We start from the raw sequence: 24670 nt of genomic DNA, 5'->3' as shown, positions 1-24670 counted from the left end.
TGAAAATAAAACAACTCATCTGAGACAGATGTATGTTCATTAAAAACAGTTGTAATTTTTTGGTGGAACGAAAAAAAGACTTGATGAAAAAATGCAGATAAAATCAAATGTAAACATAAAAAACACACACACTTATTATAGTATGTATAGGAACCCATCGCCAGAAAAAAAAAATCAATTCAAATCAAACCTGGGGAAGCGGTTTTATTCTGCTATATTTGATTTGGAGAAATATCTCTATATGTGTAAAAAGAGCACTTTGTCAGTGCGTGTATGTTTGTGGGTGGGGCTTCTTTGATAAAACGGGGAGTGTTCGAAATTAATCTTTTTGTTTAGATCACAACTGAACCATGACACGTGACTTTTACATTTTAACTTTAATTCAATTATAAAATACAAACTAATTTTATAAAAGGCAATTAATCAATTTGATTAAAAATATGAACTCTTTTACTGATTTCGATGACAATAAAAGTATTGGAACTTGTGAACATTCGTTAATCCTCATTCAATGTCGAGCAACATTGGATATATATATATATATATATATATATATATATGTATATATATATGTATATATATATATGTATATATATATGCATATATATATATGTATATATATGTGTATATATATATGTGCATATATATATATATATATATATATATATCGGAAGTAGTCATACCAAACCGAAGATGCATTTATATCACACGGTACATGCATTTTTGGTTTGGTATGTTTACTTCGGATATATATATATATATATATATATATATATATATATATATATATATATATATATATAACTACTTCATTTTCTCACATAAAATTAATATACGAAAGTATAAATTTATGCCTAAACTTTAAGTATTTACTTCAAAAGTGCTCAATACGTAGGTAGAGCTAGTTAGTAAGTTATAAAATATATATGGCGATTAAGCTACACTGATTATTCCGCGTTTCATCCACTCTAGGACTCTAGGCGCATAAGCCTGAAGAGTCCTAGAGTGGCTGAAACGCGGAATATTCAGTGTAGCTTAATCGCCATATATATTTTATAACTTACTATATATATATACATTCATATATATATATATATATATACATATATATACTATCATATATATATACATATATATATATATTCATATATATATACATATATATACATTCATATATATATATATATGTATATATATGTATATTCATATATATATATATATTCTGGCTCTTGTTTACTGATAGCGTGGCGTATGATGACAAAACATGTAATATTTACTTACGCACAATTCTCCGCATTCTGTCTTGATCAACAGGCATCCGTGTATTTCCCGAGTAAAATTCGCTGTAAGGTTGTCTTTTATCTGAATATGAGAAAAACAGAAGAAAGCAAATATAATACTCATCAATACAACATTTCCAACATCGAATAATACATATGAGATCGCTCAGAAAAGTATTACAACTGGGTGTGATGTGTGAGTTATGGAATAAAAACGGATATGCAGATGGTGTTATCATCTACCATGCGATATCTTGGAATATCTAACTGCAGCTTTTGCTTTCAGCAACAATTACATTATTTTTAACCATCTTTGATTTTTAAATCCATCTTTTTTGCGACAGCAACGCATATGCTTAAAATGCCATATTCACATGAACTTGTGCTACTAGATCAGGCTGCCTGAAGATAATGGCTTCCTGTCCTAAAATGCGGCAAACATTCATATTGTTTATTGCTCCCTTTGCGAAACTCAGACTTTTACCTAAATAACTGGATTCGACATTACATAACCTAAAAGTGTTGATATGCCGTAAAACAAAACAGCCAAACCAAACATTATAAATTAAATATTTAAAAATCTAAAGAACTTAAAGCATAAAACCTATTTCCAAAGCGACTGGATTCGGCATTAAATAACCCCAAAAAGTTGATATGCCGTAAAACCAAACAATCAGAACAAAACCATATTCACTTGCTTAAGCTCCGTTTGTATTTTACCCAAAATCAAACGGATGGAGCTGGGAGAATTATTTTGGGCGTGGAGGTCATAAAGAATGTCACAACAAAGAAGCTGATTAGCACGCCAGAAAAAATATTTGCTGCACTGGCAGAGAAAGGTAGAAAAGTAAAATTAATAAAGGCAAGGTTAAGTTTGATGTTTTTATGAAACCGATCTCAAGGAACTTCCGGCATCAATAACCAGCAGAAAGTTCCTGCTGTCGACAAAGGGAAAATCAATGATGTATAATAAAGAAAACTCGCCTGTAAAGGTAGAAGATATGCATGGCATGGCGAGAAATTATATAAGAATTATAAGATGGCTATGTAATGTAAGTATTATACAGGCTTATAGAGTTGATTAATGGAAATCGTCCCAGACAATGAATGAAGCCACCTGTTGTAAGGGGCTTAAAATACTACTTCAAGGTCAAAAACTAACCCAAAATTAGTGTTAGATGAATAAATTCCAAACTGGAAAACAGCAATTTTTTCTCCTGAGTCAGAAACAACGCTCGTAAATAATTAGGATTAAAGAACAAAATAAGGAAAGCGAGCTGCCTAAAGAAAACGTAAACGTAATATTCATTTCTTAATATAGATGTAGATTGCAGAGTTTTGGTTCTTTAGACAAGGTCGATTGTGAGATTTGTCAGTTAAATGAAGCAATGAAGTTGACTAATCCAAGCATTTAAAGTAGTTTTAACTGGATGTGTGTGATACCGTTTGCCTTAACAATTATGTCTAATTGTTAAATATTGGAAACCTGGGCAACGGCGGGTTGTAAAAATAGTAAAGCGAGAAATGACACTGTGATTGGAAATTGTTGTAGAAGTGCTAAATGTTTTACAAAGAGTCACGGGTAGTGTAATATATATATATATATATATATATATATATATACATATATATATATATATATATATATATATATATATATATACAACCACCTCAGCATACGATATATATATATATATATTATATATATATAAAAATACACACATATATATATATACAACCACCTCAGTATACGATATATATATATATATATACACACATACATATATATATATACACACATACACACACAACCACCTCAGTATATAATATATATATATGTGTGTGTGTGTGTGTGTGTGTGTGTGTGTGTGTGTGTGTGTTATCAACGGAATTTATGTGAATGTAAGTTAAACAGAGATAATTGTTTATATTGAATTTTAAGATTCGAATGTTGGTTTTAGCAATGCAATATTTAATTTATTAAACAATAATTTATAATAAACAATAGCAATAAGATTGACCTGCGACGTCAGTTAACAAACAGGTATATATACACGTCAGTTAACAAACACGTATATATACACGTAAGCAGACGGTTCGAGAGTTAGAGTTAGAAAACGAATGGGAGTTGGCTCAGAATAGAAAGGAAGGAATTGATTCAGTGGACACGACTAACAGAAAATGTAAAAACTCCAGGGACACATATCGCTCCGAGCGGGACACAGAAAGGTAAATAAATATCATATACGAATATAATTTTCTGGAGAAACAAATTCATTTACAACGTGCCAACTAACAAATAAAAAGCGGAAACGAAACAAGGTATGTGCAAAAAAAAAATGTTAAAAGCGCTGTCCCGAATTAAATAAAGTGTATTTTATGCATAAACACTGGCACATACGAATTATATATACACACATTCACACTAGACGACAAAGCCGCGAGCAATACGCACGGTATAAATACGGTTACAAAGATTAAATTTGAGGATAGTTATATATATATATATATATATATATATATATATATATATATATATATATAATTATAAAACTCAAATGACCTTGTAACGAGTGATGTAACCGACTTTCCGATTTACGACATCCGGTTGCGCATGCGCGCATAAACATTAACCCATAACAACGTAAACAAATAAACACAAATAGTATATTTTGCAGATTTTAACCTGCGCACTGAAATATTAACGTTATTATTTCGAAATTATTATTTAACATGTGAAGAGTGGGGGTGTTTTGCCACTATTCTTTATTGCAACTATACTGCCGCTATTTTCTTACAACTAAACAACTTTAATCCGTTGACAAACATAAGAACAATTGTAGTAAAATCAAGACTACTACTACTACCACTACTACTACTACTACTACTACTACTACTCTCTATCCGTTCCTTTTCCTTCCTTCCTTCCTTCCTTCTTTTTTATTTTTGTTTACATTTCTAGATACAAAATAGTTGTGTGAGAACAGTGAATTTGTTGACACATTTACTAATCTGTTTCAATATTAGTTTTATTTTATTTAGGTTTTATTTTTTTTGCTTCAGGTGTTATTAATTATTATTTTTTTTTTTAGATTTTAAGTTTCTATAACTTGGTTGAAGTATTCCAATATGGATTTTAATTCTTATATTTCTCATCGGTAAGTTTATGTGCGTTTTTGCTGCTAAATGACTTTCGTCGGCGTTCGATTTGTAGGAAAATAATATTTAATTTTCGATTTTTGAGCGATTATTCGGAAAAATAGGTAAGTTTACACGAATAGGGAAGATTTTTTTTCATGTTTGAATGATCCGTCCGTGATTTTTCATTTTAATATACTTTCATAGAAATGTTTCTGTTATGTCAAAAAAAAACTATTTTCTTTGCGTCACAAGTGTCATGCTCATACATGAATTCCATAGCTAATATAACATACTGACCCAAGTCTAATATATATATATATATAACCACCTCAGTATACGATATATATATATATATATATATATATATATATATATATATATATATATATATATATATATATATATACAACCACCTCAGTATATATATTAGCAAAAGTACCCGTCGTTGACTGGGTTCAAAAACAGCCTACAGAAAATGAGCTGTGATTTACGAAAGTATGATAGGTTATGAAAAAGAAGTGTTGTAGAGAGATAGTTTCGAATTTAGGGGTATTAAAACCAAAGCAAAATATGATGAAAGTAAAAATAAAATAGATAAACCCCATAATTTATTATACCACACCTGTTCACACTGAAACACTTATCACAATATTCTGTGAATCTATATTAAAAAAAACCTTGTTAAACTTTGTGACATAGTTCCATTCTATGGAGGTCAGGCGCGAACGAACACCCCATAATTTTATTATACCATATTTCTTCAAACTGAAACATAATTATCAAAGATAGATATGAAAAGTCTTTATTAAAGTTTGTGCCTATTTCCATTCTATGGAGGCCAGGCACGAACGCAGACCCCATTATTTTATTATACCATCCGTATTTAAGTTAAAACATACTTATCAAAGTATTATTATGTACATCTATATCAAAAACACTTGTAAACGTTTTTTTTTTAAATTTTTAAATTATTTATTTCCATACTTGGTGAACCAGGCGCGTACGCAGACCCCACATCATTATGCCAGATTAAACATACCCATTCCTGTGTCTCGATACATCTTCTATCATTATATGCGATCAGTTTTCTATAATAGTCAACCATATAGGAGCCTATTCGTGACCAGACACACGCACACAGACGTTTAGCTTTATCTTATCTATCTATCTTCTTCTATCTATACTCCTATAAATTCGGTTTTCCTTTGCGTGTATTGATATTCATATTAAAAATCCTATTTTCTATTTATTTAGATAATTTGTATATTCTTGCAAAAAAGATCAATCTAATTTGTATATTCTTTTAAACATTCATTTTAATTAATTCCCTATGAGTTTTTTCGGTTTTCTTATGGGATGATCATCTTTAGTTAACTATTACGTGTAATTGTATTGATGCAGATATTTTACATGATTTATACTTGCATAATATTTGCGTAAAAAGTTTACGGGGAAAACAAAATTGCTTCCATATATATTTATGTATCCGTATGTATTTTTGTCTAATTTATCTATCTATCTATCTATCTATCTATCTATCTATCTATCTATCTATCTATTTAAAAAACTGAATGTGTCTGTCTGTCGGTGTCTGTGTGTCTGTGTACATTTTCCTACGCAATAACTCGGTCAATATTCAGTCTACAGACTCGAAATTAGGTACACAGGGTAGTAAGATTTGGGAAAATCTTTGCACTCGGTTTTCGCCCAGGAATTTGGCTGTTAAGGGGTCAAAGTTCAACGATTTGACCTTTGAGAACTCTACGAAACTCCTCCGACAATTTGGGGTCTAAACAGTTGAAATTTTTAATATAGGTTCATTGGACATTGATCTAACTTAATAACTTGATTGGAGCCCAAAACAATAAATGTTAAGGGGTCATAATAGGGGTCAAATTAAAAAAATTGACCGCTTTTTTTTTTTTGCTCAACTTACACCTCTAAACCCTCAGGCAACGCCGGGCCGAAATGCTAATCTATATATCTATAAAAGTGAACGTGTCTGTCTGTGGTGTGTGTCTGTCTGTGTACATTTCCCTACGTAATAACTCTGTCAGCTTTTAGTCTACAGACTCGAAATTTGATATACAGGGTACTGAGACTTGGGTCATAATAGGGGTCAAAGTTTTAAAAATTGACCTTCTTTTTTTTTTTTTTGCTCAGCATACACCTCACAACACCCGGGCAACGCCGGGCATTCATGCTAGTAGATATATATTCCTGTTTCCATTCCAAATTCTCAATGTGGAAACAAACAAGTGTGTAAGATTCTCGGAGTATTCTAAAAATTACAACCAAGTCACATTTAACACTAACCTGCACCATTGGCCTGCTCCACGAGTTCATTTAGCCATTCTTGGCTCCTGTCCTGTGTGTCGTCGACTTCTGGATAACCGTTATAAGCTTGTATAGGGTCAGAATAATCGGTATATTCTTGGCCAGTATAGCCGCGAGTAGGTGGGGGCAACATACCACGGCGTCTGGTTATGTACTGTCTGGCGTTGATGGAATTGTCGGCTGCATCTTCGGATTCCATTTCATTGTTCATCTGATAAGGGATGTCATAGTCACGCTCGGCGTAATCAAGAGGAGACTGGGCAGCCTGTAATAAAGGGAAAATAATTAGTATTTTTTAAACATTTAGAAAGGTTTCGTCTTTTATTTTATATATATATATATATATATATATATATACATATATATATATATAGTGTATTTATCTAAAACCTGCATATCGCTTTATTGCAAGTCAATATATTTTAATTTTGAAATTGCTATAAAACGAGAAATGAAATTAATATTAGGGAAATATAGCATGCTCAATTCAACTTCTCTGCGTTTCATCACAATTTCAAAATTAAAAAGATATTGACCTGCACTAAAGCGATACACAGAGTTTATATATATATATATATATATATATATATATATATGTATATATATATATATATATATATATATATATATATATATATATATTTTAATACCTACATACACTAGTCTTCTATTCTTTCGGAAATCATTAGTGCAGGGAGTTATAATTACCGCAGGTCGGAAGCTCCGAGACTGGCCACGAAGCCATCTCTGACTCCATTAGCAAGGAACAAACCGTTCGGTCAATGTTAACCGCGGCGAAAATATAGTTGAAATTAATATTTATATAAATCCTAAATGTCATTCAAGAAGGCTGAGAGTGATTTTGTGATTTTAACACTACGATCAGAAAAATCGAACTCTGATCGTTTTCACTGCTACATTAATAATTAAAGATTGAAGGTATAATTATTATTATTAAAACCATTTAATTACTTTCAACTATAAATGAACTGTTGTGTTTTACCTGATATTCTTTCATCTTTTGATGCGCCATCATTTTTTCGTATTTGGCGAGGACAATCTTTTCGTATTCGTTGGCTTCACTGACGGTCATCTAGGACAGAGGTAAGAAAACGGAGAGGATTAGTGGAAATAATTTCAAAGAACAGGGTATGCATAAAGTTGAATAAAAGAAATAGATGAAGGAAGCAAATAAATATAAAAGAATGAAGAATACGAGGCATAAAATAGAAAGAAGGAAAACACAAAAAAAAACAGTAAAGAAATAAAAAGAAAAGAAAAAAGATAAACAAACAGGGAAAAAAGAAAATGAAGAATAAAAGAATGCAAATATAATAAAATGGATGAAGTCTAAAGAAATTAACAGAAAAATAAAGTAAGAAAATATGAACAGCGCAAAAAATAAATGGCAAGAAAAGTATGAAAGAAAAGATAAAAAGACAAATAGGGATAAAAGAAAGAATAGCACAAAAAGAAAAAAAAATAATGAAGAAAAAACATAAGGAATAAAATAAAAACATGAAAGATCAAATAAATAATAAATAATAAAAAAAGATAAGAAAGAATAGCACAAAAAGATAAAAAAAGAAAATTTTAAATGAAGAAAAAACATAATGAATAAAACAAAAAACTGGAAAGATGAAATAAACAAATAATAAAAAAAGATAAGTATACAATGGATGAAAAGGGAAAGATATTAAAACCAACATAAGAATAAAGAAAAAAGACAGAAATATAAAATTAAAGATGAAAGCGAACAAGAAGAACACGAAAAGTTCAAGAATGAAATATAATCGAAGCAAACTAGGAAGAAACAAAGAGGAATAGAAACTCAAAAACGAAATGAAAATAAAATAAAAAAATAATTTGAAAAAGAATATGAGTTTGAAGAGAGGAATGAAAAAAAAAGGAAATAAATAAAAAATAAATAAAAAAAATGAAAAAGAAGAAATAAATCAAAATTTAACGTAAGAAATAAAAAAAACAACAAAAATGAAAAAAAAAAAGAAGAAAAGTGGCGTGTCTCGAGCGATACACTCTCTCGGAAAAAAGTTTCAAAATACAATCTTAATCATAATTTAAATCGTATGTAGGATGAGATATTAAAACAATCACATTTTCTATAGAAATTGGCATAAAATGTAAACGTTCTCGCTCTATAAAATCATCTATTCTCAGTGGATCTAGCAGTCTACTGAACAATCCCATAAATTTTAATTGCAAAAAATACAGATTGAGTACTTTTGTATTTGCCCAGTCCATATAACGTACGGAGAAGGTCGGTCTTACTAGAATGAGTAAACCGACGTTTATCTGGAATTCCTTCTGTATTAAAAAAAAGAAGAAAACTCTGTATGTTGTTCGTAAAACATTTTACACCAAAAATTACGTAAATTAATCAATTAATGGTTTTACAAAAACACAAACAACAAAACATTTTAAATCCAATTTGAGTTTTTCAAATGCTCTCTCCCACATTAAGAATAGCTTATCAAAATTTAGCAAGTCCGAATTATTTGAATTTATCTTCCTTGTTCCTTTAGGCTGTTTTAAAAAATGCGTCGTGTGATCATCGCTTGTTGTTTACCGATAAAATTTGATTTTCTTATTTAAAAATAAAACAACTCGATCAATTTACGTGAATTTAGTATACGATATTTTACCGTCACGAGTACGTTCACTATACATATTTTTCTTTATATTTTTGCTTTTATATGGGGAACTCTGACAAGCACCATAACATCTTTCGTGATAGAACCTCATTTTTCCTAGACTGCTTGATACGACATACATTTACTCTCACATTAAATTACTCACCAGTCCAACCTTGACGATGTCTTGAAGAGCGTTCTCGAATCTTTCGAAATTGCCGGTCTCGAGGAGATAATTCGCCATCACTGTGGAAGACTTCTGCAAGTCTTTGATATCTTCATCCAAGCTTGATTCCTCTGAATCCTCGGATTTATCACCGGACACAATAGATGGAATATTCTGAAATTCAGAAAACATATTGATAACAAAAACTGAAAACATTACAAACACAGGTCAACATATATAAAATCCAATTTATTATTGTACTCACTAGGAGTTCTCACACAGTCTATCATCAGAGAATACTCACTGACAACAACCGGTGATATTCCCTGGAGTCTGAGTGACAATAAGTGTTTTCTAGATTCCCAGTACTTTCCACCCCTTTCGATAACATTTGCAAATGATTGTGCGTTATTGCAACAGTTGCTTACCATTTACTTTTCGCTGGCCATAATCATCGATCTTCACTAGAATTTGCGTGTCAATAAACCTTAAATCGTTTGGACGAATTGTTGAATTTAATCTGTCAATCAAAACAGGAATTTTTCAAAGGTCGCATGTACTTTCTTAAACAGCGTTTAAATTGTTTGGAAATGTATTTTGTGTTCATAGTGAACTTTTCGGCTTTTGCGTGTTCATTTATTTTGTTTTTGAAAATAAAAGGGACAATTGTTTTGGACAGACTGTTGAATTGTTGTTTGTTACAGATGATTTTTTTTTGTTGTTAAAAAAAAGTTATAACTGTTGCAAAATGTTTAAATGTATTAAGGTATTTTTTTTTTGAAAATGTTTTTATGATGTTGAACAAATATTGTAAATTGTCTTATGTATGTAATGTTATGATTTTCACAGCAAGAATTCAAAGTTATCCGTAAATATACATTAGATTAAAATGATCTAGTAGAAAATAAGTTAAGACGTATGGTTGGCTTACAGATTCAGTTAGAATTTTAGAAGGGGGACAAGAATTAAAATTACGTAAACGGGTATTTGGAGAGTTTTTAGATGTGATAAGCCGTAAGAAAGATGTTTTGTTTTAGCATTTGGTTTTGTTGTTTTTTTTTAGAGATCCTAAAATTTTTCTCCAAGAAAAGTGACTTGGTAGGGATTGATAAGCACAAGAAGTGCCCCTATACGAAAAATTTGGGAACCTGGTTAATTAAGTGCTTAAAATAAGCTGGTTGCACGTAACGACTCCAAGCAAAGTAGTAAGTCTTGGCTTAGTTAATAAACAGGCGTTGGAAAGAATACGAAAATTCTTAAGGGGACCAGTAAACCGATGAGAGGTAGTCCCGAGGCAATCACATATAGCTTAATGAAGTAAGAGACAGGCAAAAATATGCCGTAGATTACGAAGAAAGATATAACCTTGTATTTTTTTAGAGAAGCATGAATGTGGGATATATCTGCTGGATCTTGGAAGCCCTGGTGAGAGAAAAGAAAAATCACAAAAAAATCGGGCAATTAGATAGAATTTAGGCGCAATTAAGTTGTTGGTCGCAGGAAACGTGTTAGTTAGTTAGGGGTGATATTTCTAAATCCTCGTCGAAGTTTCAAGAATCCAAGCAAGGAAATCCGAGTGAATCCGTATGAGAGAAAAAAAGGTATATCTTAAACTTCTGAAGCCAACCACAAAGATTTAAGTATATGAGCTTTGGTATGTCCCGTATGAGATAGTTATAGAATAAAAAAAAAACAAAGCCATACTTGATACGACTAACCATGCGGAAAGAGAGATCAGAACACTTTTGAGACGAAGGAAGTCGTCCATTTCGAGAAAGGTGAAAACCTCTAGTCTGTGGCATATGGGTGGCTGGAAAATAGCTGATGTGTATCATAGGTAAATATCCTACACCCAAAAAGTAAATGCCGCAAAGATCAGAAAGGTTCTGATCTTATAAAAAAATAAATAATTGTGAAGTCGGCCGTGAAGGGCTGACTGAAAGAGATTTTTTTTTTTGTGTGTGTGTTTTTTAGCCTGATCTTTCTAGCCGTGTGGTTGTAAAAATAAAAAAATGTACTAAAGTTAAAAATGCATACATTTTTTTTGTGAAATATGGAAGGGAGGGATGTTACATGATAAGGGCTGTCCCCTGTTCATGTAAGTATAAAAATAGAGAGATTAGTTAAAATGAAAATAAGAGAAAGCAGAAATCGAACCCTGGACATAAGTTTTAAAGAACAATAGGTTTAAATGGAATGTCCAGTAAATTGTTAATTCGGATGAAATAAATAATAAATAAACTATTCAATTATTAAAAGAATGTGGATAATAAAATATGGTTAAATAAATTAGATATGTAGGTTAAATTCCTTTGTGTAAACAACACAAGAAAAATAGGTTATTGGGAAATCAATGTCGGAAACGTGCAAAGTCGCGCATGTTGAAACACGTGAATTTTGCTCACGTGGCCGGGATGCATGGATTTCTCAATATAGGAGGTGGGAGTTAGTTGGTCGAGAGAGAGTCAGAGACAGTCAGAGGGACAGTCAGGAGAGACGGTCAGTGAGAAAACTCAGAGACAGGCGGACGTTTGAAGCGAGACGTTACTTCAGAAACTAAAATGTGAAACTTTTAGTTCTTAATGAGGAAATCCCGATCGGTCATAAGGGAATAAAGCTCATCTTTGTGTTTGTGATTTCTACAAAAAGGTAAATTGTATTGTTATTATATGTCTGTGTTATAAAATGTCATTACAACAACATCTCTCTCTCTCTAAGATACAATATCATATGTAATAAGACAAGAACTCTCACTAAGACTCATATCATTACTAATAAGAACTCACATAACATACGCGCACAAGTGGTATCGTCTAATACTAATAATAATAACCATATCACCCAGTATATAACAGTAGGTATTGATGTGCATTAGAAGCAAAAATGCATCATTGAATTCCTCGATGCAGAAAGAATTGAACAGACCAACATTCACCGGCGCCTGTTGACCAAGCTGACGCAGTTGATGTTTGTACAGTTAGGAGATAGTTTTGTCGATTTCAGAGTTGCGACAGAGATATGCGTGACAAAGGAAACGTTGGACACCCATGCACAGTCACAACCCTATCGCTAATAAGAGTGCATTGAGAATGGTTGTGACTATGTAGAAATATAACTTCCGCAGCACAAAAGGGCGCTGTTTTTAATGGTATCACTCTCGTCTTCGTAGCTCTTCAACTTTTTGAATTAAGAAGATGGGAAGTTTTACTTTTAAAATGGTCCTCACATAACATCCTTCCCAACTAGCAAAATTACATTAATAATGGTGGCGACAATGTAGACATGTAGACAAATAAATCTTGGATCACAAAAGATCGCTTATTTTAATGGTATCACTCCCGTCTTCGTAGCTCTTCAACATTTTTAGCAAAAAAAATAAGAGGCTTTACTTTTAAAAAATTCATAGATTCTAGTAGACACTTGTAGATAAAGATGAAAGTCTAACTAACGATGGCATAAACAGTGCAGGCCATATTAGTCTCGAAGATGCTCTTACTTTCTTTTCGGCCACATTTTCATCCTTGAGGGGCTTTTCTCCTTCATTCACGTCATTATCAGTAAAAATTTTGTGGATGCCTTCGGAAGGGATATCAACTTTCGTAACGGCTGATACCTTCGGGGTTTCATTTTCCTTGTTTTCTGCTTTTATCGTTTGTTCAACTGAAGACAAGACGTCGCCAATGTCAGCATCTACCACTAAAAATACAAAACAAAACAAAAAAAACAAACGAAAAAAGGATTAAATTTCATTAAAAGATTGCTGAAAAGCTCGAAAAATTTAACTTTAAACGCCATTATCAGAAAATGAATCTTGCAAATTAATAATCGATGAAAACACTTTTTACTATAAAAAAGAAAGCAACCCCACACGCATGCATATATATATATATATATATATATATATATATATATATATATATATATATATATATATATATATATATATATATATACTTCAGAATAATGTAATGCAATAGATCTACTGGTATGGAAATCCAGTGATTATCGGTCTTACAAAATATTATTGGCTGTACTATTTTATAAAGACATAATGAGATGTAGAATTTTATAAAGACTTATTGAAATGTATGCTTTGTCTTGCATATAATAAAAATGTAACCATTTCACATCATAAAATTTAAATTACTAAATTATACACACACACACACACACACACACACACACACACACACACATATATATATATATATATATATATATATATATATATATATATATATATATATTCATGATTAAAAGTGTAGAAAAAATTGGAGGTCAGCTGACTGTTTTCGTCCTTACTTTTCTAGAGCTGGATCTAAAGATAGTTTTATTTATAAAAGCGAGAAAACCCCATGTTTAAAATGAGGTGTAAACGCTATATATCTAAAATCAAGCTACGTGTGGTCTTATTACAATAATAAATCGCATGTAGCTTTATTTTAGATATGCATTATTATACATGTTTTTCATAGTTAGTACACTTTATTTTAAACGTATATTTTCCTTTGTAAGTTTCCCTCTCTTTTATAAATAGAAAAAATACCTTGAACCAGCTTTAGAAAAATGAGGGCGAAACCCGTCAGCTGGCCTCCTATTTTTTCTCTATGTTTAATCAAGAGTATCAAAACACGCCTTCCAATCATAATTGTAATATATATATATATATATATATATATATATATATATATATATATATATATATATATATATATATATATATATATATATATATATAGTGGAAATGGTAATTAATAACAACTGAAGAAAGTGCTCAATACTGTTGTAGAGCAAATATGCGTTTTATTTTTTATTACCGTATCTTTCTGTTAAGTTACATTATTGTTTCAGCTACCCGGCCGTTTTTTTTGGCCGTCTGTAGCTTCCTGTAAGTAAAAGTCTAAGGAAGCTACAGACGGCCAACAAAACGGCCGGGTAGCTGAAACAATAATGTAACTTAACAGAAAGATACGGTAATAAAAAATAAAACGTATATATATATATATATATATATATATATATATATATATATATATATATGTGTGTGTGTGTGTGCGTGTGTGCGTGTGTGTGTGTGTGTGTGTGACTTATAATGTCAAAGTTTTAACCTATTAGTTTCTTAACCAAGAACAAATGTTAAGCATACTACCTTAAAAAAGATACAAACATCGATTGTTATTGATGGTTGCACTTATTTTCTCTTTATTTTTTTTCACTAATGTCTATATCATTTTTAGGCAATCACAATCCATCGTTCTATCTGGATTTTAGTTATGCAAACTGCGTTAACTACATAATATTATATTGTTAATTTCATCAAAGTTATGTAAAAAAAGAAAGAAAAACTAAATAAGATATTCGTAACAGTAATAAGATATATAATACGCATAAAAGTAATATGATATTAGAGTATTCGATATTGTTACTACAAATAGATATTTTATTTATCAGTTTTGTGAAGTAAAGCTAATCGAGTTTTTATTCTTATTGATTAATGATGAGAGAGGCCCTGCGTGGATTGTCGGACTAGGTTTGACTAAGAGACAGATATTTTGGACATTTCAGTGATATTTGATTGTGTTCACATTTTTTATTGTATTGTGCTAAATTGGATTTAGACAAGCTGTAGAAACACAAGAACTTGGGCTTACCGTTTTTAGACGTCTTAACGGTCTTTTCACTTTTACCATTGTCTTGTACAACCTTAACGTCCTTTGTTGTTTGCAAAAGAACATTGTCAGATTTCTCATTCTGCAATTCTGGAAGTAGAAAATAACTTATAAAAACATGTTTCTTTTAAATAAAGTCCAACTTGTAAACGGCAGTTGTAAAATTATAACAAAAATAGATATAACTTAAATTCTATTTTGTTTCAGATTGTTCGGAAAATACTGCTTGATTTTCAAGTCACTTTTAAAATGTTGAATAAATTTGCTATTACATAATGTTTTATACTAAATTTTATACGAATATCTAAATGTAATTATCCGACGTTGGAATGCAGTTAACTTATTGCAGATTTTAGCTTTCATTTGTTTGCCCATTTGAAAATAAATAAAAATTCCAAGAGAAACAGTTCTTCAATTAAAAATATGAATTATTTCTTTTGCTAATTTGGATTATCTAGTCATAATCGAACACTGTTACATATTAACAGTTGTCTGAGCGGGACAATATTCATACTTAAATGAAATTATAACTATAAATAACATGATACGACAATAACAAATGGATATTGTCTAATCAGAATCAGACGTAATACATCAACTTCTTTTTTTACATCCACTTATCAAGGCTCAATGGCCACTCGGGGATAAGGGTTATTGTGTGTACAGTAATCAAAGGGGTAGTGTAGCAATAGTATTGGAGAATTGGTAAGGTGTCATTACTTAGGGGGGCGGTTCATCAGGAATTTGTTTGTGTTGGACTTGAAGACATCCAGGTTGAAGTCGGGAGGGAAACAGGTAAGCGGAACAGCGTTCCACAGGCGTGCAGTTCTAAGAAAGAAGCTTTATTCATGGAATAAATGCACTTCAAGTCCAGCTGTTAAAACTTGAACTATTTGATAGGTGATTTATCTATCTTCCTATCTACCTAAGAAGATATCTATATAAAATTATTTCCACGACTAAACGATGTCGCAATTCATAAAAGTCATGAAAGCCGTAGGTCTAGAATTGATTTTAGCCCTCACTTTGAATCATCAGTAGAACATATCCGAACTTGTATTCAAAACGAGTGCACTTCCAGCTGAGGCACAGCTCGAAAGTCCATTGGTTAACATAGACCAAGCTACTTAGAATTCAGGCCGATGTCCAACAAGTAAAATACCTGCGACTTCCATAGCTTTATGAGCTGCGACATGGTTTGAGTGTGGAAATGATTATACATCATCAAAAGAATGAAAACAATATTCTGTTGTCACAGCCATAATAATTACATATCATCTCACATTCAGAAACATCTTTTTTTGTGTGTGAGTTCAAGCCCGATCTAATTGTTTTCCAATCAGACGCTAATATCAAGAAAACGTACAAAAACTAGTCTAAAAGTGATCAGGGTGTACAATATGGTCTGACACGTTCTTTCGTGATAATAAAAGACTTGAAGATGAAGGAAAATAGAAGATACCTATGCATTTATCGCAATGAACGTTTGAAACAAATTTTTAAACGAAACCGACATCAAAATGCCAAGATTTCAACAATTTTTTCTAACACGTTCGTAAAGTGGAAAAGTTTTTTCCGTGTTTTCTGTTATTATCTCAGATTTTCAAAGTTTTTTTTTATTACAGTTTCACCCCACAGAAGGCACATTGCCATTTTGATGTAGGAGGCTACTATCAGGGACATAAGCTTCATGGGTACTATATGGGGAGGTGGGCAGCAAGATGTCGGTTCACGTTACACTTGAACTTCTGCATGTCAGTACAGTTGGAGAAGCAGGAACTCGGAAGGGAATTCCAAAGTCTAGCGGTTCTGGGGAAGAAACTACTGGAGTAGAAGGCTCTCTTACATCTAGGGATCTCAACTGTGAAGGGGTGGGATTTTGCTGCTTGTCGGGTTTGTTGGGGGTATTAAGGTCGAGGGGGTACAAGTAGTACTTGTAGTTCGTCGGGGCATTCATCGTTAAAGTACTTGCAATGTTCTCAATGTAATTTTTCCAACTTATGTTTCCTGTGAACGTTAGGCCGAAGAGTTTGAAAGATGTGCTTTCAGATAAAGAGTCTTTGGCCATTGCTATTGGTGGTAGATAAGGTTTCTTTCAGTTATTGAAGGAAACAACTTTAGTCTTGGCAGCATTGAATATGACCATCTATTTTTGTCCTCATTCCACTACAGATTGGAGGTCGTCCTCTAGTGTTTCTGCCATTTCTTTAGATATGTTAAGAAAGACGTTAAGAAGAAATAGCGACAGCTAAGAGGGAATTTACGGAAACCACTAAAAAACGCATCGAAGCACAGAAACTAGGAACTCGTGACTTCTGGAAAATCTACAACAGTGTAGTAAATAATGGGCAATCAACAATTCCCCCACTAACCAACAATCACGAGGTTCTTTGCTCAGCAACCGAGAAGGCTAACATGCTTGCCAGTCGGTTTGCCTCAAACTCCACACTGGACCCTCTAAACCACCCCCTACCTCAATTTCCTATGCGGACAGACGCCACGCTAGACGATCTGAAAATCACCCCTGCTCAGGTGCATGCTATCATAAAAAACCTTGACACTTCCAAAGCATGTGGACCCGACCTCATCCCAGCTGTGCTATTAAAAAAGTGCTCAGCCGAAGTAGCTCCAGTTCTCTCCAAACTCTACAACAAATGCCTTAATGAATCTTGCTTTCCGAGCGGTTGGAAAACTGCTTCTGTAGTACCAGTATTCAAGAATTCTGGCGAAAGAACTGACCCATTAAATTATCGCCCTATTAGCCTCCTCCCACTTTTTGCCAAAATATTTGAGACCTTAATTAACCATGCTCTAGTCCAGCACCTTACAGATGCTAAACTTCTGACCGACCATCAATATGGATTTAGACAAGCCCGTTCCACGGCAGACATCCTCACTGTAATCTCTGAACGCATATACCATTCACTGGACAAAGCGGGAGAGGGCAGAGCGGTAGCTCTAGATATATCTAAGGCTTTTGACAGGGTATGGCATGAGGGTCTCCTCAGGAAGATTAGATCTTACGGTATCACTGGTAGAATACTTAACATAATTAAATCCTTCTTAGATAAGAGAAAAATCCAGGTTGTCCTCGACGGTCGTACATCTAAACAATATGATATAAATGCGGGAATGCCCCAAGGATCTATCCTTGGACCTCTGCTGTTCCTGATATTCATAAATGACCTCCCCGACAAGATTGCCTCTGAGATGGGTATATATGCTGATGACACCACACTCTATAGCAGGCACGACAGGAAAACAAACGAACATATATCTAAAGTAATAGCAGAAACACTAGAGGATGACCTCCAATCAGTAGTGGAATGGGGACAAAAATGGATGGTAACGTTCAATGCCACCAAGACAAAACTGGTTTCATTCAATAATTACAAGAAACCTTCTCTACCACCTATAGCAATGGCCAACGACTCTTTATCTGAGAGTACGTCTCTCAAGCTCCTTGGCCTAACGTTCACAGGAAACATGAGTTGGAACAATTACATCGAGGGCATTGCCAGGGCCGCTGCAAGGAAGGTGGGCTCTCTCTACCGTGCTAGAAAACTTTAAACTTTTAACACCCGAAAGTATCCTGTACCTCTATAAGGCCACTATTCGCCCATGTATGGAGTATTGCTGTCATATTTGGGCCGGTGCATCGGCTACTAGTCTCTCGCTCCTTGACAGGGTTCAAAAGAGAGTCGCAAATCTGATAGGCCCTAAACTGGCATCTAAACTTCAGCCTTTGTCCCATCGTCGAAACGTTGCATCCCTCTGCCTGTTCTACAAGTATTATAATGGTGAATGCTCTGAAGAACTGCAAGCACTTGTGCCCCCACGACGTGAACACCCTCGACAGACCCGATAAGCTGCAAAATCCCACCCCCACACTGTAGAGATCCCTAGATGTAAAAGATCTTTCTACTCCAGTAGTTTCTTCCCTAGAACTGCTAGACTTTGGAATTCCATTCCAGGTCACTGCTTCCCCAACTGTACTGACATGCATAAGTTCAAGTGCAACGTGCACCAACATCTCGCTGCCCTAATCCCTGCATAGTACCCCAGTAGATGTTTCCCCTGATAGTAGCCCCCTATACCAAAGTGGCAATGTGCCTTGTTTGTGGTGAAAATGTAATAAAAAAAAAATAAAAAATAAAAAAAATGTGTTCATTTGTTTTCCTGTCATGCCTGTTATCGAGTGTGGTGTCATCGGCATATATACCCATCTCACAGACAATTTTGTCAGGAGGTCATTTATGAATATTAGGAATAATGATGGTCCAAGGATAGACCCCTGAGGCACTCCCGCATTTATATCATATTGTTTAGATGTACGATCATCGATGACAACCTGGATTTTTCTCTTATCTAAGAAGGATTTAATTATGCTAAGTATTCTTCCAGTGATACCGTATGATCTGATTTTCATGAGAAGACCTTCATGCCATACCCTGTCAAAAGCCTTAGATATATCTAAAGCTACCGCTCTACCCTCCCCTGCTTTGTCAAGTGAATGGTATATACACTCAGAGATTACAGTGAGGATGTCTGCCGTGGAACGGGCTTGCTTAAATCCATATTATTGGTCGGTCAGAAGTTTAGCATCTCTCGAGATTTGGAGCTCCGTGATCTTACGATCACTAACTAAATAATGTCTTCGTCTCTAAATCTAATAAAACACTATCATTTTTTTGTGGAATTGGTCGTTATAATGCAATGCTATTGAAGTCAAATGTTAATTTTAATAATTTGATATACATGTTGCAGTAAAATCCGACACTTGACCAAACAAAAAAACAAAATAAGCAATAAAAACTGTACATGCAGAATCCTGAAAGTTTAATCAGCAACAGTTGGCATTACATGCTACATTGTCGTTCAATATAAACGCCGGAGAAGATAAACATCTCAAGGCAAGAACGAAATGAGTCCCTCACTTTGGCGAACGTGTCATTTTCTGTAGCAGTGAAAAACTCCATGATGCATTCTTAGCATTTCTTCGTAGATTATTTACTTTTTTAAGTGTCGAGTTTTGCTGCAACATTCTTTATATAAAATCTTTGCTGTATTTATGGCGTGATTTTCTATCTGCGTTTCTATCAAGAAATAGAATTGAAAATTGAGCCTTATACCAAGATCAAATACAACTTTTTAAATAGATACAGTTATATAAAAGTGATAATGCAGCATAACTCTGCCTCCTTATCGGGTTCATGTAAATATAGAGTCCATTAAAATTGTGGAGAGAAATATATTTAACGATGATGAAGGGATAAAACACTTTTCCTCGAGCTAAATCGCTAAACTTGTTATGCTCGTGTGATGGCAAAGGAAGAAAATCTTTAAAAAGATATCAATATCAGGAGACTTTTAACATGATAATTAATTTAATTAAGACCCAATAGAATTAATCAATAAGATGGCGATGGGCGGTATTAGCACTTGAATTTATTGGAGTTAAAAATAGAAAGGAGTTAAAAAGCCGGATGATTTTGACATCAATTTTTATGCAATAAATTTCTTTTTTTTTTTTTAAATAGCTGATTTTTTGTTCTAAGAATACACAAGCAAAAATTAAAACTTTACGGATTAAATCCAAATTTAGTATCCAAAGATATTTCCTACTTGTAATTTTATATTAAACAAAAGACGTGAACATAGAAAACTAACGAATTGAAAAGACTTTTGGAGTTGTATATGACCAGACGTAAATGTATGAACGCAGGCATATATATGTATAGCCAAGCATTTAAATAACTCTATATGTAAAGTTATTAATTGAAAGCTAGAAGAATACTCGTCTCAAGATGGGTAATTAGTTTCCCAAACCTAGGAATGATTTTTAAGTCATGATTCCAATTTTGATCAAAATACGTTTCATGATTTTGATTCTAAAAAACGTTTGAAATTGATGGCTTAAATTGGATTTCATGGAATTTTGTTTTGGATCAAATTTAATACATTATCGAAAGATTTGAATTTTCAAACATGATCTGTCCTTTTGATACACTGGTTTATGTTATCTTCCCCTTTCTCTGTCTCTCTGTCTCTCTGTCTGTCTGTCTCTCTCTGTCTGTCTGTCTGTCTGTCTGTCTCTCTCTATATATATAGATCTGTTAGCTTGTTTGTCTGTCTGTGTGAGGAACGGTCTCTACCAAATTATTATGTCACTTTTTTAATTTACACACTTGCAACTTGATATATAGGAGATTCGGACATTTGGAACAAATGCGACTTGGGTTTTAGTCGGAAAAAATAGCTGCTAATGGGTAAAAATTGATAAAATTTATAAAATTAGAACTTAGCGGGCATAAGTCAACTTAAAGTACCTTTCTACGCATACATAAATATACATTTATACGCAAATGTCGGTTAATTTTGGAAACTTTGATAATCATCTACCGTTGGTTCAGATTTTAACAAACAACGCTGGACCACTAAGTGTTTTGGCTTCGATTCTAGCTGATGGCACTAAAATAATTTTTTTTACTTTTGAAGTCACTACTATAGATCTGATGCAATGGTAATTACAAAGAATAATAGAAAAGCTGCAGTAAAATCCAGCACTTGACAAAAAGAAAAATAAATAAACAATAAAAAATATTGTATATGCAGAGACCTGACAATTTATTAAGCAACAACTAGAACTGCATTTTTTTTAATGTAACCCCCGTAATCAGAGACACCACTCCAATACAGGCGCTCAAGGATCACGTTCTTGTTTATAGATGCGACACCTTCATGAAGGCAGTCTTCAGAGAGTCGCCCAAGTTGTGGATGTACTTGTTAATCTTGGTCTCCATCACGCCCAAGAAGAAATAATCAAGTATGGTGAGGAGGACAGCCAAAAATCCGGCGATTAATTGTGTGAAACATTGTTGAGCAGTCACACTTGGCTTGTTATGGCCTTATGTGCCGTTTGAAAAAATACTGATACATGATGTTCTCTTTGGGGGAAATTATGCCAAAAGCTATGATGGATAAAACCACTTCGTTTGCTAAATCACGGGAGCATCTTCAATATGTCTGAAGATCTACCTATTGTTCTACCGGTTCAAAATTCTTTTCAATGGTGAAAAACTTCAGCATTCCAATGGAATCATGCTTGAGATTGTTAAGCAAAGCTGTTGTGTTGACATTCCTCAACTCCTTGGAAGTATTTGTTACTAATATGATGTAGGACTTACGGTAGGAGGAGCAGGCAATGTCGTTCTTGTTTGTTCAGTGGCAATCAGCGTAGCTCTAGTTTAGGATTTTGCTGCAAAAGTGGTATAAGATGCCTCTTCGTTTTTTCCTCTGATTATCATCTTTAATCTAAGTGTTTCATTTTAAACTTACCGTTTATCGAATCTTTCTTTTAGTACTTTTCTTCTTTCATTTTATTTTGTAACACTGCGTCGATATTTATTTATTATTTATTTGGTAGTATCTGACGAGATGCATGATAAACTAAATGCCATGTCTTCCATCATGGGCTTCGAAACACGTGTAAGAGAGTAAGGAAGACAGAGAATAGAGAGAAAAGAAAGAGTAGACGCTATGTTATCGGTATCGATACAGATTAAAACAGCCATTTTGTTATACTCGTCCAACGGATTCTCTAAAAAATTCCTTCCCCATTTATCATCATGCACTTCCTTTATTTCTAGATTCCATCTTTCACCTACGCTATCTTCATGGATTTCACATTTAATCTTTTGAACACTTCACAGTTTGTTTCTAATGTAGATCTATTCGAGCACATTTAATATGTCGGGTAATCTTTAGATTCTTCGGCTTACTGTTCTTATTGCAAATGTTATTTTCACAATGTTTCCGTTGATGCAAGCTCCGATCTTCTTTAGGTGTACCTTGTCGAATTCGGGAATCTTTCTGTCGAACTTGGGAATATTTCTGTCGAATTTGGAAATCTGCACAGAATTTCGAGCGGGGCCCTTTATTTAATCAGCTGGGGTAACCCGCTCTCGTCCCGTCAATCCTGATTGGATAGAAGTCCTAAGTAATTCGCAATTGTATTTTCAGTGTCGCTTGCACTGAGAATTGAACTTTCAACTTCAAGAACAGTGTAACTTATAACTAGGACAACAGCATATTATTTTCATTGTTTGTACTCTTGAGTATATATCCGTTAATATCTTATATGTTTTTTTTTATAGAGACGTATGTGGTTCTCTGTTTGTTAAGTGTATCTAACTGTGGCGGATATATACCCGAGAATCAAAAGAATGAAAATAATATTCTATTGTCATAACCCTATTATAACTGTTATTAAGTAATTTTTCTACTACGTCTACAGAAGGTCGGAGTTTATATCAACCGGAACGGTGTTGAAAATAATACTCGAAATATGAACAGTAGTCCGAATAATTCAAATAATATGAATAGTCAATCCTCATCCTAAAAAATTCAAAAACATTATTGACTTTAAAAATTTATTAAAAGAAGAAAAAAAGTGTCTGAAAATAGAATGTAATTCAATATCTGAATATCGATCTGGACAATACATTTCTACTTAAATATTCAATTTTCTAGATCGACCTGTTATCCTTATAATTATTATTTTTTGTTTCTGATGGTGGAAACTTTTACGAGACAAATCAATAAATAATCTCCGATCGATTCTTCACGGATTTGTGGTCAATTATAACTTTCGAATCGATAATACTGATTGCTGAAATAACACAAAATACCATACACATTTCCGTTCTACTACGGCATGTGCTATTTAAAAAAATTTTTCGTGTTATAAAGATACAAAAAAAATGATTATTATTGTATTTAAGCTTTGATTGATGAACAACTTTTTTTTCTATTAAAAAAAGCGGACGAAAGTCTAGAAAATACTCTATGGCGAACTCATCCGTTAACACAGTTTGAAATTCTCAGCTCTAGAAATATCACTTGGCCTGTGGAATGCACTTAGAATCTCAAAGCCATCATCCGCTATAACGCTTATTTAGTCCGTTGTTATACGAACTTAGATGATTGCTGCAAACTTGATCATTGCTAGGAAACTAAACACTTATTATTTGCCAAGTTATTGATTTTTTATGAATTTCGCGATTATACAGCAGTTAGGGTGATTTTTAAATTGCTCCTAAATAAACTAATATCTACGATCCCCCTCTTTCTCTCTCTCTCTCTCTCTCTCTCTCTGCCTCTTTCTTTCTTTCTTTGCCAATCTATCTTATATATATATATATATATATATATATATATATATATATATATATATACAGAGAGAAAGAGATAGATAGATAGATAGATAGATAGATTAGCGTTGGGATATATTGAAAAGAAATCAATACTGCTCGATCGTAAGAATGCGAAAGATATAATGCAAATTGTTTATTTTAAAATAAGGACAAGGTTCTATCCGTGTCAATGAAACTATGGGGCATATTTGAAATATGTAATGCATATTTT

The 24670-nt window shown here is 33.0% G+C and overlaps 1 protein-coding gene across 1 annotated transcript in view; it reads right to left on the bottom strand.

Annotated features, from left to right (window-relative positions):
• Window positions 1–24670, bottom strand: part of LOC145289474 (uncharacterized) — a 75104-nt gene that overhangs the window by 4076 nt on the left and 46358 nt on the right. Inside the window, exons 5-10 of the mRNA XM_080136415.1 lie at window positions 15227–15334; window positions 13072–13271; window positions 9576–9749; window positions 7762–7851; window positions 6738–7023; window positions 1282–1362 (exon numbers count right to left, since the gene is read on the bottom strand). Of these exons, the coding sequence (XP_079992541.1) occupies window positions 1282–1362; window positions 6738–7023; window positions 7762–7851; window positions 9576–9749; window positions 13072–13271; window positions 15227–15334 (939 nt within the window). The remainder of the gene's footprint in view (window positions 1–1281; window positions 1363–6737; window positions 7024–7761; window positions 7852–9575; window positions 9750–13071; window positions 13272–15226; window positions 15335–24670) is intronic.

Source organism: Euprymna scolopes, chromosome 2, assembly GCF_053919585.1.
Source record: "Euprymna scolopes isolate OS-2025 chromosome 2, ASM5391958v1, whole genome shotgun sequence".
Classification (NCBI taxonomy): domain Eukaryota; kingdom Metazoa; phylum Mollusca; class Cephalopoda; order Sepiida; family Sepiolidae; genus Euprymna; species Euprymna scolopes.
The sequence above is the reverse complement of the archived record's forward strand: the minus strand, read 5'-3'. Positions and strand labels throughout refer to the sequence as shown.